Raw genomic sequence first — 19,259 nt, forward strand, 5'->3', positions numbered from 1 at the left:
CATAACAGAACCAACAGGAGATGCTTGATAAGTTGAGGTTTATTTTAAGGAGCTGGGTCACATGGTTATGGAGGATGAGAAGCTCCAAGATCTGCAGTCAGCCTGCTGGACACCCAGGAGGGCCAAGAGTGTGGTTCTAGTCTAACAGCTCGAGCCTCAGGAAGAACTGATGTTTAGCTGGAGTCTGAAAGCAGGGAAAGCCGTGAAGTACCAGTCCAAGCAGTCAGGCAGGAGGAGTTCCCGTCACTTGGGGGAAGGTCAGCCTTTTTCTTCTCTTCAGGCCTTCAACTGATTGGGTGCAGCCCACCCGCACTAGGGAGGGCAATCTGCTTTATTCAGCCTCCTTATTCAAATTTTCATCTCATCCAAAAAACACCCTCACAGACACACCCAGCATAGTGTTGGACCAAATGTCTAGGCACCTCATGGCCTAGGCAAGTTGGCGCACGGCCATTGCACTGCAAGAGCTGCGTTGTTCCCACTGCCTTGGAGGCTGACACCCAGGTCTCCTCCAGTGGGCAGGGGCTGGGCACCAGGTGTGAGCTGAGAGCTGCGGCCCAGCGTAGGTCTGGGGCAGTTGTAGGGAAGCTTATTCCAGACTGCTTTACCCGAGTGCTGCCCACTGGTGTTTTCAAAGGAACCAGCCTAGAGTAGAATCACCTGGGACATATGAAAACACAGATTCCTGGGCTCCAGACCTGCCTTACCTGAGTCTGTGTGGGATGACACCTTTGTGTAAAATAATTTATTGTACTGAAATATAGTTGATTTACAGTGTTGTGTTAATTTCTACTGTACAGCAAAGTGATGCAGTTTACACATATATACGTTCTTTTTCATATTCTTTTCCATTATGGTTTATCACAGGATATTGAATCTAGTTCCCTGTGCTCTACAGTAGGACCTTGTTGTTTTTTCCAGTCTTTATATTATAACAGTTTGCATCTACTAATCCCAAACTCCCAATCCATCCTTCCTCTATACCCCCTTCCCTTTGGCAACCACAACTCTGTTCTCTACGTCTGTGAGTCTGTTTCTGTTTTGTAGATAAGTTCATTTGTGTCATATTTTACAGTCCACATATAAGTGATATCATATGGTATTTGCCTCTCTCTTTCTGACTTATTTCACTTAGTATGATGATCTCTAGGTCCATCCATGTGCTGCAAATGGCATTATTTCATTCCTTTTAAGGGATGGAATCTTTGAACTTGCATTTTTAAGCAGCCTCCTGGGCGATTCTTCCACCTACTGAGTTTGAGAGCCTCTGGGTTTCTCAGGCTGCATGCCATCCATTCATTGTGCATTCCGTGCGATGCCATTCTGCTCTCCGATGGCCCGTGGGTTGGCAGCAGTCTTCTCAGATGTGTGAGGATAGCTCCGGAGCAGATGTCCTGAAGGTGGATCCCAGCCCTCTGAACTGCCCACCACCCTCTGTGAGTCCCTGGCTCTGGAATTCCCACCTCTGCTGCCACCTGTCACATCGCACCTGCCCTTCAAGAACAAGCTCGAGTACCACATCCTTCACCTGGCCCATCCAATGGGCTGGGCACCTCACCAGTTCTCTCTCCCTTGAGGCCATGGGCCTCTTGGCTGTGTGCTTTGGCCCCGGACACTCTCTCTGGCCTCAGAGTGGACCATTGCTGTTCATTCCAGGTCTTTCCCTTCAGATCCAGGAGGTCTTCCCCACCAGCCCACTTGAACTTAACTTTCCAGACTGTCCCTTTGGCTTTCCAGGCCTTGGGGTGTGGACTTCCAATGCCTTTGTCTCCAGGCCCTGTGGCCTCTGGTCCTGCGATGGAAGGTTGGATTCCTGGTCCTGGTGACACACCGTATGCTCGATCAGAGATGCAGATGTAAATGGGAGTGTGAGGTATAACTTCTGGAGAGTGTGTTTCCTTTTTTTTAAAAAAAATAAATTTACTTATTTTATTTATTTATTTTTGGCTGCGTTAGGTCCTCGTTACTGCGTGTGGGCTTTCTCTAGTTGTGGCAAGTGGGGGCTACTCTTTGTTGTGGTGGGCAGGCTTCTTATTGTGGTGGCTTCTCTTGTTGTGGCACATGGGCTCTAGAGTGCAGGCTCAGTAGCTGTGGTGCATCGGCTTAGTTGCTCTGCGGCATGTGGGATCTTCCCAGACCAGGGCTCGAACCCGTGTGCCCTGCATTGGCAGGCAGATTCTTAACCACTGCGCCACCAGGGAGGTCCCCAGAGTGTGTTTCTTGGTCACTGCACTGTAGGCAGGAAGTTTCTTCCAATTGCACGTGAAAACGAACGACCCCAGGGAGTGTTGGCCAGTCGGGCCATGGAGCGTGGTGCTCGCTCTGCCGTCGAAACGCCAGTGCTGTGAGTGAGCTGAGCGTCCCTTCCTGGGGACTGAGATCCAGGCGAAGGATCCCGGGAAAGGGCACAGGAGGTGGAATGAAAACCAAGGTTTGCTGCTGAGGCAACCACAGAGGAAGAGCAAACTTATCTGCGAAAGGAAGCAAAATCGAGAAATAGAGTCTTTTCCCCTGCATTGGTTTTCATGTTTCTTTCTAGAGTATACTGCGGGAGAAAATGCAATTTCGTTTCCCTTACACCTCCCCCCCGCCCAACAAATCGACTACACATCCTAGCCCTGCAAGTAAATAACCTCACAAAGAAAGGGTTGTAGACTTCTCAGCCTCCTGCAGGCTCAGCCACGTTCTCAAAGTCCTTTTGTGTCCTGTGGTGATTTCTGTGAAGTCAGTGAGGGCTGCAGCTGGTCAGGAGCTCCATGGGGGACCCAGAAGAACAGCAGCTGGACCGAGTTAGCCTCCAGAGAGTGGGCTAGTTCTGGAAAGCTCCATCATTGTTCCATTTCTTTTAGGAAGAATGTACTTGCAACAGATTTTTACTTAATGAAATTTCAAGTCCTCTTTGGCTATCAAAACAACCAACCCTTTCTACATTTCACTTTGCGGGTTTCTTGCTAACCCTATGTCCTCTTTTTTTTTTTTTTTTTGTGGTACGCGGGCCTCTCACTGTTGTGGCCTCTCCCGCTGCGGAGCACAGGCTCCGGACGCGCAGGCTCAGCGGCCATGGCTCACGGGCCCAGCCGCTCCGCGGCATGTGGGATCTTCCCGGACCAGGGCACGAACCCGTGTCCCCTGCATCGGCAGGCAGACTCTTAACCACTGCGCCACCAGGGAAGCCCACCCCTATGTCCTCTTATCCAGCATAACATTCTGAAAACGTGGACACTGAGTTGAGAATTGATGGGCTGGTTTCCTCCCTGTGTTAGGTTCTTTAAGCATCCTCCATGGACTCTGTTACGTGACTGTCTGGCTTACATGTCTGTCGTGTCTCCTTAAAAATTTCTGGCTGCTGTCCTAACCCATTAGGCTAAAAAGATTCCTGGATATTTGCTTGCTGTTATTATTGTCAACAGGGGAACCATGTGTTGGGATTTGTCTTGACTGGACCCATTTTACAGATGAGAAAAGTGAGGCTGGGGATTAATGTCTTGCAGCTGGGTGGTGCATCGGCACTACAGCAAATGCTTCAGTACAGCAAAAGGTGAAGAGCTGCCGGTGAGGCATGAGTGCTTTTAATGACGCTATTCTTTTTGGTTTGCCCTTATAGGGCGTCCCAAGGAAGAGAATCATTTTTTTGGCAAACAAACCAAGCCCAGAACCTGATCATGCTGAATGTCATATGCTGACAGCTCTTGGAATCTACCCTTTGGCTTAGCTTTCAACCCAGAGGTTCATCTGACCCAGGAAAAGAGTGAGTTATTTGCTTTCTTAATGTTACAACACTGACATGGATAATCCTGAATTTGTGGAGAATAAAAGAGAGGTGAGCAAAAGATAAAAGAACCAGGAGATTTAAACAGTAAGCTAAAAACAGAAAAAACAAAACCAAAAACGGCCACTGCTAGCAGAGACGGATTTCCAAGGTAGTTGTGCACATCTGAAGACTGGTCTTGCTTCTTTCTGGGAGTGATGAAGTGGTACTTAAATCAATCAGAGAAGAATGCCAGTGGCCTGTACATGTAGGTCTAGCCTTGCAGGTTCTCTAGCCAGATGTCGTTATGGAGTCAGAGAAGGGCAGAACCGGAAGGACGGACCCAGTGAGCCCTGTGTTTCCATATCCTTCTGGGTAAGGAATGTGAGGCTCCCATTGGTGAAGGGCTGGCTAAGCCTGATCTTCCGCTAGGGGGTGAGAGATGCTGGCAGCTGTCTCTGCCTCTGTGTGGAACCATGGTTCTCCACTTCTGTCTGCAACAAGATTCCAGAGTTTCTAAAACCTGAGCCATGAAACGTGGGTCTTGTCCCCCATCTCAGCCTCCCAGGGTAAAGCTAAACAGGCACTCCTGCTTTTGAGGTCTAACCATGTGACTTTGTTCCTTTCAGATGGCTTATGTGAAGATGAGATGGATTTATATTTCCCTGGTGGTCCTGGGAGCCCTTTGTCTGTATTTTAGCCTGGATGGTCTGAGTCCTTTTAAAGGCGAACCATTGGTTTTCAAGAACGAAGGTGGGAGCTTCCTTCAGCTCCCAGATATAGACTGCAGGCAGGACCCCCCCTTCCTTGTCCTGCTGGTTACTTCATCCCACGAGCAGATGTTTGCCCGCTCGGTCATCCGGAACACGTGGGGGAGAGAAAAGATCGTGAGGGGAAAACGAATAAAAACATTCTTCCTCCTGGGAACCACCCCCAGTAAAGGCATGTCGAGGGCCGTGTCCCAGGAGAGCCAGCAATATCACGATATTATCCAGAAGGACTTCGTGGATGTTTATTCCAATCTGACTCTAAAGACCATGATGGGTATGGAGTGGATCTACCGCTTTTGTCCGCAGGCATCTTTCGTGATGAAAACAGACTCTGACATGTTTGTCAACATCTACTATCTGACCGAACTGCTCCTGAAGAAAAACAGAACAACTCAGTTTTTCACCGGCTACTTAAAACTAAACGAATACCCAATCAGGAAAAGGTATAATAAGTGGTTTGTTAGTAAATTCGAATATCCGTGGGACAAGTACCCGCCCTTTTGCTCCGGTGTTGGCTATGTTTTCTCCAGCGATGTGGCGGGCCAGGTGTACAACGTGGCTGAAAGTGTCCCATTCATTAAACTGGAAGATGTCTTTGTGGGGCTCTGCCTGGAAAAACTGCAAATCACACTGGAGGAGCTTCACTCCAAGCAGACTTTCTTCCCCAATGGGTTACCCTTCACCATATGCCGTTACAAGAAGATCGTGGCCTGCCATCACATCAAGCCTCACAATATCCTGCTGTATTGGCAGGCTCTGGAAAATTCCCTGGAGGAAGAGTGTCCAGATATCTGAAGGGAGCCCAGCGGCACATCTGGACACACAGCAGACAGCCCGCGGTGATGGTGTTTGAAAGATCTTGGATGGCACGGCTGAGACTCCTGGGGTAGGGAGGGAGTAAGGAAGGAAGAGGCCGAAGAGTGAGGGTGATATCCTGAAGGCTTCCCAATCTAAACCTGAACGCCACCGCGGATGAATCCCCATCTGGTGCCCCAAGCCATCACAAATACTCTCTCTTGAGTACCTACCCTGTTGCACTAAGTGATGTATGCCTGCATTTTCTCATGTCAGGGGTCAGCATCCATACGGAGTGGTGGGTGTTAGCACCCCATCTCACACACAAGGAAACAGCAGCTTAGAGAAGCATGCGGGCCTGTCCCAAGGATTACAGCCAGCAGACACTGGAGCAGGGATGAGAGCCCACCTCTCAGTACACCCCTGCGTGCTGCCTCTTGGGAGAGGACGGTGGTGTGGGAGGCTCCGAGGGAAGCCTTGCTGCTGGCATCTGTCAGTCCCTTGCTCGAGTCCCCTCCTCCTCAAATCCCATTCCTGTGCCTTTTAGTGCAGAGACTGGGGTGAACCAATGCGCCCCCAGCTCCCTTTGTTCACTGCAGTGGGTCTGGCTGGCCTGAGACCGTGTTAGCAGCTTGGCCCTCAACTCACTGCAAAGCACGTGCCAGAAGACACCTCCACAGTGGCTGCAGCTCAGCCCCCCAGAGACACCCAGCTCGAGACAGCAATTAGCCTTTCAAGATTTGGCTCAGAAATCGCTGTGAAGCTTGGCCCACTGTAGAGACTCGCTGGCCACTCTGCTGAGCGCGCGACCCCGAGAGCATGGCATTTCTTCCCAGCCATCTGCGGCAACCCCGCCTGTCAGCTCCACGTGCCCTTGGTCTGCACGTCAGGTCTCCAAGTGCAAACCGGAAGGCAGCTGGATGCAAGGCTTAGTCTGTGAAGGATGCTGGAAGCTTTTCTGGGAATTTGGGTGGATTTAACTCAAGACACTCTTAAGAACCCCCTGGGACTCTGAGCACTGAACTGAGTCCTGGTCAAGGGAGCGTCTTCCTGGGTCCGTTTCCTAAATCAGATCCTAGCTCAGCTTCTTTGAACTTCTCAGATGGCCAAGGAACAGCTGAGTTTTGTGGTGTGGAGTTAAACCTTCAATATTCTTCTGGTGGTTTGGAAGAGCCTGTTCTGCAGGGTTGGGTGGCAATGAAGCACTTTTTTTTTTTTGCCAGGGTCTTTGCCCGTTCAGTCACTGTCACATGACACGCAAAGCTATTTTGCTCGCGATCATTGAGATGAACGGTTCTTACTTTCTACTTTACGGAACTGGATGTTAGCAGCCTGCAAAGCCGAGACCTCACGTGGCTGTGAAACTTACAAAAGCTGGGTGAACCTCTTACCTGAACTCAGAAAGAGATGTTCGCTGCAAAATGGTCATGGCCGTGTTAGATTGCAAACTGGCATCTTATTTTGCACAGTGTTTCTCGTATCTGGATGGGGCTGCTTCTTGCAGATGTGTTTTCTTATCCTGGCTGTTCTGAACGTGCTGGGTCACGTTCAGAGAAGCCACCTCCTCAGGTGGGAAATCAGGGACTGAACTTGTTTTTCTGAAGCCCAGATTTTGCCAGGGTGGGTCCCTCGGTCCTGTAGGATGGGCTGCCTCTCAACGGTGGGCTTTGAGGGTGAAGGAGTTTGTCTGTGCTTAGAATCACAGAACCAGCCCTTGTCTGGTGCGCGTGTCCAGGTGGCCACCGGGCTGGGTGGGTGAGTGTGACTGACTCAGGATCTGGTCTTCTCAGCATCCACCCGGAAGCCCTCGGCCGTAGGAGTCCATGAGCACAGGCTCAGCTCCACCGAGAGCCGCTCTGTGTTCTTAAAGGACTTTCTGCAAAACACATTCGGCCCCCTGCACCCCTCGCCGACTCTATTTCTTTATGTAGTCAAGACTTTTTCTTCTCGAGGGAAAAAAAATGTTTCGTGACTGTAGACCTTGAAGGGACCACAGAGCTCATTCGGTTCTGCCTTTACGTAGGATGAAAATAAAGCTCGAAGAGACCCAGAGGCTTGCCCAAGACTTTGCCCGAGACTTCACAGCTTGTTTGTTGTGGAATGCGGGTTCCAGCCAGAGCTGTATTCCATGATGCCGTCTTGCCTGGGTGAGAGTAAGAAACTGTGAATTAGGAGGCGAAGCGACGCTTTTCCAATAACAGCCAAAGCGAGTTTCATAATGGGATCGGAGAGGAGCCCGGCTGGCGATGCAGTGGCTTCACTCACAGGCACCCAGGGACGAATGATGCTGATGGCAAAGGCTCTTTGCTAGGCACTGAGATAAGGGCTTTAAAAGTATTACCTCCTTAGATGCGCACAACCACTCCAGTGGGGAGGTGACTACCCACTTCCTTGCTTTACAGATGAGGAAACGGAGGCAGAGACAGAGCATGAAGAGCTAGTTCAAGCTTATTCCTTAGATGCGCACAACCACTCCAGTGGGGAGGTGATTACCCACTTCCTTGCTTTACAGATGAGGAAACCGAGGCAGAGACAGAGCATGAACAGCTAGTTCAAGCTTATATAGCTGAAAAGCAGCAAAAATAGAATGTGAACCCAAGCTCTTGGGGGCACGATGCGTGCTGGGTACACTCAGCGCTGCGGTCCCTAGGCGGTCAGCAGGCCCCAGGGATGCGGTCAGTGTGCAGAGGGATGCAGGTGCCCACTGCCTTGGCTGCTCAGGTTGCACATCTGGCCCGTCATCAGTCTCTCCACATCACGCACACCCACCCTCCAGGATCTGAACCCCGAATCCTCCTCTCTGCTGGGCTCCCACAGAGCCAGCCTCTCCACTTTTGGGCTTGATTCCCAGCTCTTCTTACCTCAGCAAGAGCAAGACCCCTGCCTAGGCCTCACTCTCACTCTCACCATCCATCTCCCCTCTGCCGGCTCAGCCCACATGTGCCCAGATGTGCTGTCATTTCCCATCTTCCAAACCATCATAAAACCCTTCCCCTTCACTGCCCCACCTCTCCCTTTGCTGTTCAGCCCCACAAGAGCGTGTTCCATATTTGTCTCCTTTTCTACCTGAAATCCCCTCCCATCAGACTCTGGTGCCTGACTCCACCAGATGGTTTTTTCCAACATCATTGATGACCCGAGATGCAGGATCCAAGGTCTGGTCTCTGTCCTCATCGTGCCGCCTGCACTGCGGGTCTTGACCGCTTCCAGGACGCTGGATGCTTTGTGTTCTCCTCCTCGCGGGTCGCTTCTTTGCTTGTTCCGTCTCCTCGCTCTGCCTTGGCCTCCTTTCTTCCCTGGTTGTACTCTGGTGGTCTCATCCAGCCCCACGGTTTAAAACATCCTCTCTCGTGTTGAGGACGCCCGTTTATCTCCAGCCCGGAATCCTCTCTCACTTTTCAGTCTCACATGTCCCACTGTCTGCTTAACATCCCATAGTGAGCAAATCCGAGACTGAAGTCGGGATGAACCCCTCCCTCCATTCCTAACCCACACCACCTGCAGCCTTCACTACCTCAGGTAATGGCCCTTCCATCCTTTGGTGGCTCAAGTCAAACACTTCGGAGCCATCTGTGACTCCTCTCTCTCTCAGCCGGTATGTCAGGAGAAAGACCATCATTTTATATCCAGAAGCCAATCACTGGCCCTCACTGTGCTATTGCCACCCTGTCCAAGCCCCCGTCACCTCGCACCTGCGTTCCGGCAGTAGCTTCTACCTCGTCTCTCCACCTCCATCGCTGCACCCCCTTGGTCTGTTTCCTAGGCAGCATCCAGACTACTCCTTTAAAAATATGGACCAGAGCATCTTACGTCTCTGCTCCACACCCTCCAGTGATGTCCCATCTCTGAGAAAAGCCACATCTTTAATATCATTGTCTGCCTCTGTTATTCTCTAACCTCATCCCTTCCTACCCTCCCCTCACTCACTCTGGCCTCCCTGAAAGGAGATACTATTCCAGCAGCACAAGCCTCCTTGCTCTTCCTGGAACATCCAGGCACCCTCCATCTTCCTCAGGGCCTTTGCACGGGCTGATCCCTCTGCCAGGCTCGCCCTTTCCTTAGACAGTCTCATGGCCCATTCCTTTGCTTCCTTCACGTCTTTGGCCATATATCCCCTTCTTAATGAGGCTCATCCTGATTACTTTCTTTGGAATTGCAACTCAACCCACCCCCTGTCCCCTTGCCTTGTTATATCGTTTCCATTGCACTTATCAATTTCTAACAGAGTATACAATATCTATTTATTATCGTGTGGCTATTTTGTTAATGTTTATAGTTCAGCCCACTTGAGCAAAAGCTTCGTGCAGGAATGGGTCTTTGTTTTCTCCACTGATGAACCTCAAATTCTTAGCACAGTTCCTGGTACATAGTAGATGCTTAAGAAATATTTGTCGATTGGATGTGAGATGACCTTTATGGAAGGTGGTTTTAGAGGGGAAGTGATGAACCTCGACTAAAATGTGAAGGATTTCTGACATGTAGCCAACACTATGGGTCCAACGTATGGTTCCAGTATCAATCAGTAAATGGGATGCTGAAATCCTGTTTTTACTGAAAACTGGGACCTGAAAACCTAGAAATGCTGTATGACAGTGCTTCTTGACCTCACATCCCCCTTTTTCTAGAATGGAAAACCTCCCACATTGAGAAGTAGACAGAATCCTATAATGTACTCAGGGTGCCTATCCCCCAGTCCTACCCACCCCCGGCCCCTGCCATGGCCAATCTTATCTCATCTACAACCTCCTTCTGTTTTCATGATTATAAAATTTTGGATCTTTTCCTCAACCGTATGCAACTTTTAGTCTCAGGAGAAGGACAGCAATAAACCACATTGTTACGAAATAGACCTCATTTCTAAAGATGATGACAACTGCAATAAAAGGTAAAAAGATAGTTTCAGGTGAAGGTACAATTGCTGTGCTTCCAAACTTCAAGAGATTTTAGAGCTCTGGTCCCATCCCTTTAGTTTATGTGTGAAAACCAAGATTTGCAGAATTTGAGCTTCAGGTCAGCACTCAGAGGGACGCTGACCCTCAGCCTGATGCTACACCCATGGTGCTGTACTGCCTCTTTCTATCTTATGTACCTAATTCCTATTTGTCTTAAAACACACCATTGTAGCCACATCGCACTCTGTGTAAAAAGGGAGGGAGGAAAAATCCAAACAAACAAGACCTGTTAGACCTCCTTTCCTTGAGTTCCCGACTAGCGTCTGCTCTTGGACACCCCTCCCAGGTGCATCTAAAAGGCACATCGAAACCACATCTTCACCCTTCCAACCCCAGCCCTGTCTTCCCCCAGTGTTTCGGGTTGCAGGAAATGTTGTCACTGTCCATTTGCCTATTCAGTTCTTCGACTTTTCCTCTGCCTTGCTGCGGCCCTGCCGTACCTGATGGTTGCCGATTCCCATGGATTTGGCCTCTTCTCTCCACATCCATCGTTGCAGCCTCAGTCCAGGGCACCATCTTGAATCAGCTGGTCTCAGGCAACATGTTTTTAACTGGTCTCAGATCTGATCATGTTGCCTTCCAACCTCTCCTCCACTTTACACCCAGAATAATTTTAAAAAATTATTGAAGTTTAGTTGATTTACAATGTTGTGTTAGTTTCAGGTGTACAGCAAAGTGATTCAGATATACGTACATGTATATAAATCTATTCCTTTTCAGGTTCTTTTCCATTATAGGTTGTTATAAGGTATTGAATATAGTTCCCAGTGCTATACAGTAGGTCCTTGTTGTTCAACTGTTTTATTTATAATGGTGTATATCTGCTAATCCCAAACTCCTAATTTATCCCTCCTCTCCCACTTTTCCCCTTTGGCAACCATAAGTTTATCTTCTATATCTGTGAGTCTATTTCTGTTTTATAAATAAGTTCATTTGTATCATTTTTTAAGATTCCACATATAAGCGATATCATATGCTATTTGATTTTTTTCTGTCTGACTTACTTAGTATAATAATCTCTAGGTCCATCCACATTGCTGCAAACAGAGTAATTTTTTTAAAAAACGTGGATCTGATTAGGAAACTCAGAGACCCAGGGAAGCTGAGTGATTGCCCTGGGGGAATTCTGTCCTCCTGTCCATGAGCCAGGAGCTGTTTCAGAAATCAGACTGGCGATGCCAGCTACTTCTGGGCACCCCAGCACTGCTTCAGTGATCTCCACATGCTGGCATGAAGTGCTAAAATGTACTTTTAAGACAAACTGAATTAACTTTCATGTGAGTTTTTTTTTTTTTGTTTGTTTTTGTTTTGCGGTACGCGGGCCTCTCACTGTTGTGGCCTCTCCCGTTGCGGAGCACAGGCTCCGGACGCGCAGGCTCAGCGGCCATGGCTCACGGGCCCAGCCACTCCGCGGCATGTGGGATCTTCCCGTACCGGGGCACGAACCCGTGTCCCCTGCATCGGCAGGCGGACTCTCAACCACTGTGCCACCAGGGAAGCCCCATGTGAGTTTTTTGATCCTCTTGAAAGTGGTTGCTCTGGGGTTGGGCTGCCTGGGTTTGAATTTTACTTTCCTCCCTCACTCCATAAGCAAGTTACTTATCTTTACCTCATTTATTTATTTATTTTACACCTTTATTGGAGTATAATTGCTCTACAATGGTGTGTTAGTTTCTGCTTTACAACAAATTGAATCAGTTATATATATACATATGTTCCCATATCTCTTCCCTCTTGCTTCTCCCTCCCTCCCACCCTCCCTGTCCCACCCCTCTAGGTGGTCACAAAACACTGAGCTGATCTCCCTGTGCTATGCGGCTGCTTCCCACTAGCTATCTACCTTACGTTTGTTAGTGTGTATATGTCCATGACTCTCTCTCGCTTTGTCACAGCTTACCCTTCCCCCTCCCCATATCCTCAAGTCCATTCTCCAGTAGATCTGTGTCTTTATTCCTGTCTTACCGCTAGGTTCTTCATGAGATTTTTTTCCCCTTAAATTCCATATATATGTGTTAGCATATGGTATTTGTCTTTCTCTTTCTGACTTACTTCACTCTGTATGACAGACTCTAGGTCCATCTACCTCATTACAAATAGCTCAATTTCGTTTCTTTTTATGGCTGAGTAGTATTCCATTGTATATATGTGCCACATCTTCTTTATCCATTCATCCGATGATGGACACTTAGCTTGTTTCCATCTCCTGGCTATTGTAAATAGAGCTGCAATGAACATTGTGGTACATGACTCTTTTTGAATTATGGTTTTCTCAGAGTATATGCCCAGGAGTGGGATTGCTGGGTCATATGGTAGTTCTATTTGTAGTTTTTTAAGGAACCTCCATACTGTTCTCCATAGTGGCTGTACCAATTTACATCCCCACCAGCAGTGCAAGAGTGTTCCCTTTTCTCCACACCCTCTCCAGCATTTATTGTTTCTAGATTTTTTGATGATGGCCGTTCTGACTGGTGTGAGATGATATCTCACTGCAGTTTTGATTTGCATTTCTCTAATGATTAATGATGTTGAGCATTCTTTCATGTGTTTGTTGGCAGTCTGTATATCTTCTTTGGAGAAATGTCTATTTAGGTCTTCTGCCTAAATTTTTTGATTGAGTTGTTTGTTTTTTTGTTATTGAGCTGCATGAGCTGCTTGTAAATTTTGGAGATTAATCCTTTGCTTCATTTGCAAATATTTTCTTCCATTCTGAGGGTTGTCTTTTCATCTTGTTTATGGTTTCCTTTGCTGTGCAAAAGCTTTGAAGTTTCATTAGGTCCCATTTGTTTATTTTTGATTTTATTTCCATTTCTCTAGGAGGTGGGTCAAAAAGGATCTTGCTGTGATTTATGTCATAGAGTGTACTGCCTCTATTTTCCTCTAAGAGTTTGATAGTTTCTGGCCTTACATTTAGGTCGTTAATCCATTTTGAGCTTATTTTTGTGTATGGTGTTAGGGAGTGATCTAATCTCATACTTTTACATGTACCTGTCCAGTTTTCCCAGCACCACTTATTGAAGAGGCTGTCCTTTCTCCACTGTACATTCCTGCCTCCTTTATCAAAGATAAGGTGACCATATGTGTGTGGGTTTTTCTCTGGGCTTTCTATCCTGTTCCATTGATCTTTCTGTTTTTGTGCCAGTACCATACTGTCTTGATTACTCTAGCTTTGTAGTATAGTCTGAAGTCAGGGAGCCTGATTCCTCCAGCTCCAGTTTTTTGTTCTCAAGATTGCTTTGGCTATTCGGGGTCTTTTGTGTTTCCATACACATTGTGAAATTTTTTGTTCTAGTTCTGTGAAAAATGCCAGTGGTAGTTTGATAGGAATTGCATTGAATCTGTAGATTGCTTTGGGTAGTAGAGTCATTTTCACAATGTTGATTCTTCCAGTCCAAGAACATGGTATATCTCTCCATCTATTTGTATCATCTTTAATTTCTTTCATCAGTGTCTTATAATTTTCTGCATAACTACAGGCCAGTATCCCTGATGAACATAGATACAAAAATCCTCAACAAAATACTAGCAAACAGAATCCAACAGCACATTAAAAGGATCATACACCATGATCAAGTGGGGTTTATTCCAGGAATGCAAGGATTCTTCAATATATGCAAATCAATCAACGTGGTACACCATATTAACAAATTGAAGGTGAAAAACCATATGATCATCTCAAGAGATGCAGAGAAAGTTTTCAATAAAATTCAACACCCATTTATGATAAAAGCCCTGCAGAATGTAGGCATAGAGGGAACTTTCCTCAACATAATAAAGGCCATATATGACAAACCCACAGCCAATATCATTCTCAATGGTGAAAAACTGAAAGCATTTCCACTAAGATCAGGAACAAGACAAGGTTGCCCACTCTCACCACTCTTATTCAACATAGTTTTGGTAGTTTTAGCCACAGCAATCAGATAAGAAAAGGAAATAAAAGGAATCCAAATCGGAAAAGAAGAAGTAAAGCTGTCACTGTTTGCAGATGACATGATACTATACATAGAGAATCCTAAAGATGCTACCAGAAAACTACTAGAGCTAATCAATGAATTTGGTAAAGTAGCAGGATACAAAATTAATACACAGAAATCTCTGGCATTCCTATACACTAATGATGAAAAATCTGAAAGTGAAATCAAGAAAACACTCCCATTTACCATTACCTCATTTATTTTCAACTGAAAAATGGGACAGTAGTAGTTCCCAACTCACAGGGTTATTGTGTTAGTTGAGACATTGTGTGTAAATTGCTCAGTAATCTGGGTGCTTTTGATGATGGTCAGTGTTCGGGCTGTGAATTTTGGTGCATTTTATAGTGATCCGTGGGCAAGTCAAGGGATCTTCAGGGTGAGTCTTTAAGACTTTGTTTCAGCTCTTGTTTCTTTCTCTCCTTTTAATCTTCCCTGGCACTCTTGAAGAAGTTCTTCTATCCATTGCATTCTTCAACATCGCAGAGTACAGTGTTTCTAGACTCAGTTAATTCAGAAGGTACGACAACCTGAACAGGTATAAAACAGGTGGAGCCGGAGGTGCCATAGAGATTATATGCAGTTTAAAAAACAGCCTTCTTTTTCCAGATGAGAGAACCAAGACTCAGGAAAATGGAGTGACTTTGCTAAGTCCTTCAATTAGCGGCATCTCCAAGATCAGTAAGCAGCATCAGAAAGCTCATGTCAGCCATTCATTCTTCTATGTATTCACCCCTTGGGAAAATATGCTCAGTGCTTTTTACAAGACGCCAGGAATGAGAGTCAAGCTCAGGTTCACGGCCAGCCATCTGTTCTGCAAACAGAGCGTTAGCTGGGTAAACACACAGTGTCAAGAAGATGAAGGGGTGTCTGTTCTCTGGACAACTGAAAGAAGAAGCGTTTGTTTAGTGCCTTCTCAGTTGACAGACGTCATAAACCTCTTCCATACCTGCTGTGTCCTCAGTTCCTCACAGTAGCTATTCTTATTATAAACAACACCCTGGTTTTGAGCTGAGGTTCAGAGTGGCTTACTGACCTGCCAGGGAGGCTCAGATGTGGCAGAGACCACCCGCCCCCTTAGCCTTCAATACCTCCCCCTTCACCAGGGCATGGTTGGTGAGCCCTCCCACAGTGCTTAAGGACCGGCAAAGCCGCCTGAGTCTCATGGGACGCTCAGGACTGGCCCCGCCCAACTGCCCAAGGGGTCTGCCATCTTGTCTTTGTTCCACGTGCCACCACTTCTTTTCCAAGTGTTGACAGCATCTCTGTCTGCTCCTTCCCTGTCCTATGTGACCTTCTGGGACTTGGCCCTTTGTCATCTATGGTGTCCCAGGAATCTCCTGTGTAGCTGGGTCGTCCAACCTGTCCTGTCCTGGCCAGCCCCATCTTGAGTTCACTCAAGTCTGCATCTGACGGCTTGAACAAGTGTCTGGCTTCAGAACACGAACCCCTCCAGGCCAGTCCAGCCCACTTTTCACCTCTCTTTACCTGAAGCCCTTGCAAAACAAGCTGTCTCTCCAAAGAGTGTGGGTTCAACACTCCAGGCATTGGCTTCTATCAGCGTGCATGCATGTGTGCATGTGTGTGTGTATGTGTGTGTAAAGGTGTGATCTGAGGCTCTAAATAGAGGCTCCATGCTCAGTGGCAGCCGGTTTTTGTATGTTAATCTGCCCTCGCCAAGTCTGTGAAGGGCAATAAGTAGAGCGAGGTGATGTTTGCCCACGTGGGATGTGAGGACCAGGTGCCCCCAGTGTTCTCAGCCCTGGCCGTGACGGTGTGGAGTCTGAGAGGTGTCCCTTGTCACCTATTACACAGCAAGTATGTGCCACATGCCGTGCTTGGTGTGGTGGAAACCCGGGCTGCAGGAATGGTCTGCAGTCGCCTGGGTCAGAGATTTTCCTGAGCTCCACCTTTCAGGCAGGATACTTAGAAAAAGTGAAAGAAAGTGAAAGAGATCAAACAGCCTCTTGAATTTGGATGCATTTCTTAGAAGCAAGGACTGTGCCCACACTACTATTTAGAGTGGTCTGCTCCACCCACTGAGCCCTGATACACCAGCTAAAGGGAAAAGGCCGGGTCTGGGTGCTTCTCCTGGGCTCTCCAGGCTGAGCGTCTATGGCTCTACGGGAGACTAAATAATTAACAAGCCTGCTTGTACACAACAGCTTCTGTGCCTCCTTATTTTAAAAATAGACGGGATGTTTACCTCTTCTCCACATCTCCCGTTTGGAAGTATTTGTTTTCTCATTTTTTTAAGAATTCATTTTTGACATTTGTCATATCAGGACTGACATTTTAGCAATTTCCCAAGTGATTGTCAGATTCTCCCAGGCTTCTCTTCCCTCTGTCCAGTCTCCTGCCTGGTGGGGAGGAGATGCTTAATAAGCTAGTTGTTGGGTTAGGTGTTCAAGCAGAATGGTGGGGTGGAGTAGAAGATAAAGGGAACCGCAGGCTCCTTCAAGTACCCATCCCTGAAGCCTCTTTTCTAGATTGTTGTTGCCACTCACTTTTATGTCTGTTTGGTTCTACATGATCCAGAAATCTGTATGTGAACTTGGGCTGAGGTGTATTAGAGATAAGCTCTCAAGGAGGTGTCTGGGAGGTGAAATATGCTTCCATTCTCTGTTTTGAATTTGATGGAAGGATTTGTAGCTTGTGGGAACTTAGAAGCATGAGTTCCTCTATTTTCCTGCTTTTCAAATATGACTCTGAGGAAAAGCCCTTTGCTCTCAGATTGGACACTGAGTGGTGAAGCTCCCCGCCCCCCATGTGGGACAAAGAGCCATGAAGCCTGGGTGAGCCCAGGGGACAAGGAAGCGGGCTATGTCCTAGTGCCTGCCGGATGGAATAGGGACAGACCAAAAAACTAGCTTTTAATTAAATAAAAAACCCCAATTCTTCTCTTATCAGACATAATCAACCTTAAATATAAGTAGAAAAATGAATTCCATAGCCAAATGTAGCTTTTGGTGTCATAATGTTTCACCTTGTCTCTTTGTCCCACTACCTCTGTACTCTGGTTGAAGAAACCCGTGCCCAGTGCAGGCAGAGTTAAGGTCACCAGGGTGGCGTTTACCCGGCCTGGCCCAGAGCTCCTGCCACACACATTCCGGGGGAGTTAATGCAAGGTCTTCAAGTCCTCAAATAGAGACAAACCAAAGAAGTAGTGATACTCTTAGTTAAATTCTGATTTGGAATATATCAGATGCCGGGGGCGGGTGGGGATTGATTTATGTTCCAGCTGGTCAAATAAGACATCAAGAAAAATCCAGCATGACTGGAAATTACTTAATGCCAACCGAGGACCCTTTGTAGTCAAATTTTGCTTGTCCTAAAAGACAAGAAATAAAAATAAAACTCTATACTACTGAATGATACCTGAAAATGTTGTCTCCCTGTATTTTAGGGGAATTTACTAGACTCTTAGGTCATCATATTTTGGGAGTAGGCATATGTATTTATGATATATTAAGAATGGTATTTATCTTTAATAAAAGTTAAATTATTATGACAGCAGCGTGCACTTAAGTTGGTTCGTTCTCAGTTGTCGATGATGCAATAAACTTGTGTTCTTCTGAAAAGTCAGCAATGTAATATTTAAACTGGACAATCTTCCTTTTTCCCCCCGATATTGATGTTTTTTATATTTATTTTGTTTGGGGAAAATATTTTTAAAATTCGACTTTGATTTTATATGTTTAGAAAAATATGCTGAACAACCTCAACACGCTTATCTTTGTAAGAGATGGAGATTTCTTGTTTCGTTTGGAGTTTGGAAGCAAAGAAATGGAGCTGTAACTCTTGCAGAGTCTTTCGGGTGCAGTGCCTGGGCGAGTGACAGGAGGTGAGGTATCCTGTTGGGAATCATAAGCCCAGGGTGTTATGAGGCAGCCATCCTTTGGAATTTTCTTTCTCTCAGGTATATTTATAGTCTTTAAAAGCTACCATTTAAGTTTAAGAAATCAAGCCTTGTGAATTGATATGATTGTACCTTTAGAATCTTCCTGGTAACTCATCTCTGAGGTATAGCTTGGATCCTTGATCTTTCAAAGTTCATTTAAATGGAAATAAAATGATTGAAACAGATGTGTTTTTCTTTGCCTTGAGCATGTATTTGCCATGATTCCTGTGGTACCGCAGAACTGCAGGTCACTGTCCATCCATGCTTCCTGCAGGTGGCATTCCCAGCCCATCATAAACACAAAACAGAAGTTGGAGGGGGCTTCCCGGGTGGCGCAGTGGTTGAGAATCTGCCTGCCAATGCAGGGGACACGGGTTCGAGCCCTGGTCTGGGAGGATCCCATATGCTGCGGAGCAGCTAAGCCCGTGAGCCACAACTACTGAGCCTGTGCACCTAGAGTCTGTGCTCCGCAACAAGAGAGGCCGTGACAGTGAGAGGCCCGCACACCGCGATGAAGAGTGGCCCCCTCTCGCCACAACTAGAGAAAGCCCTCGCACAGAAACGAAGACCCAACACAGCCATAAATAAATAAATAAATAAATAAATTAAAAAAAGAAGTTGGAGGGATCAGGCAGGGGGTGCAGGGCTGTGTGTCAGGGGGTGTGGATGCCTGGAGATGGGCAGAGAAGGGGACATCTTCAAAGTGATGCTGAAAACTTGGCCTCTGTGCACTGGTGCCGAATTGAATCTTGGAGAGTTTTGGGTGAAGTAGAAAAGAATACCTTTATTGCTTTGCCAGGCAAAGGGGGACACAGTGGGCTTGTGCCCTGAAAAACTGTGTGTCCCAACCTGGGAGTATTTGGTGAGGAGTTTTATAGCAATGGTTCAAGGACAGGGGTGCTGATAAGAATCAGGGTGTGTGCAGGGCCTGCGCTCCTTTAATCTGGCCTCAGGTGGTCTTCATGAAGAGCTTCTCTGGTTCCTTTAATCTGGCCTCAGGTGGTCTTCATGAAGAGCTTCTCTGGTTCCTTTAATCTGGAATGAAGAATGCTACATCTTCCATTTGTTGGGGGTTTTAGTTCTGTAAAGAGCTCAAAGCTATTGTTACGTGTATCCCTTGTG

The 19,259-nt window shown here is 46.9% G+C and overlaps 1 protein-coding gene across 1 annotated transcript in view; it reads left to right on the forward strand.

The window, feature by feature from the left end:
• B3GALT5 (beta-1,3-galactosyltransferase 5) overlaps positions 1-18,322 on the forward strand; it is a 54,786-nt gene extending 36,464 nt beyond the window's left edge. The window contains exons 3-5 of the mRNA XM_067739521.1: positions 3,605-3,748; positions 4,378-7,460; positions 17,939-18,322. Coding sequence (XP_067595622.1) covers positions 4,378-5,313 — 936 coding nt within the window. The 5' untranslated portion in view covers positions 3,605-3,748 and the 3' untranslated portion in view covers positions 5,314-7,460; positions 17,939-18,322. The remainder of the gene's footprint in view (positions 1-3,604; positions 3,749-4,377; positions 7,461-17,938) is intronic.
• The last annotated feature ends 937 nt before the right edge of the window (positions 18,323-19,259 follow it).

This window comes from Pseudorca crassidens, chromosome 5 (genome assembly GCF_039906515.1).
Source record: "Pseudorca crassidens isolate mPseCra1 chromosome 5, mPseCra1.hap1, whole genome shotgun sequence".
Lineage (NCBI taxonomy): Eukaryota > Metazoa > Chordata > Mammalia > Artiodactyla > Delphinidae > Pseudorca > Pseudorca crassidens.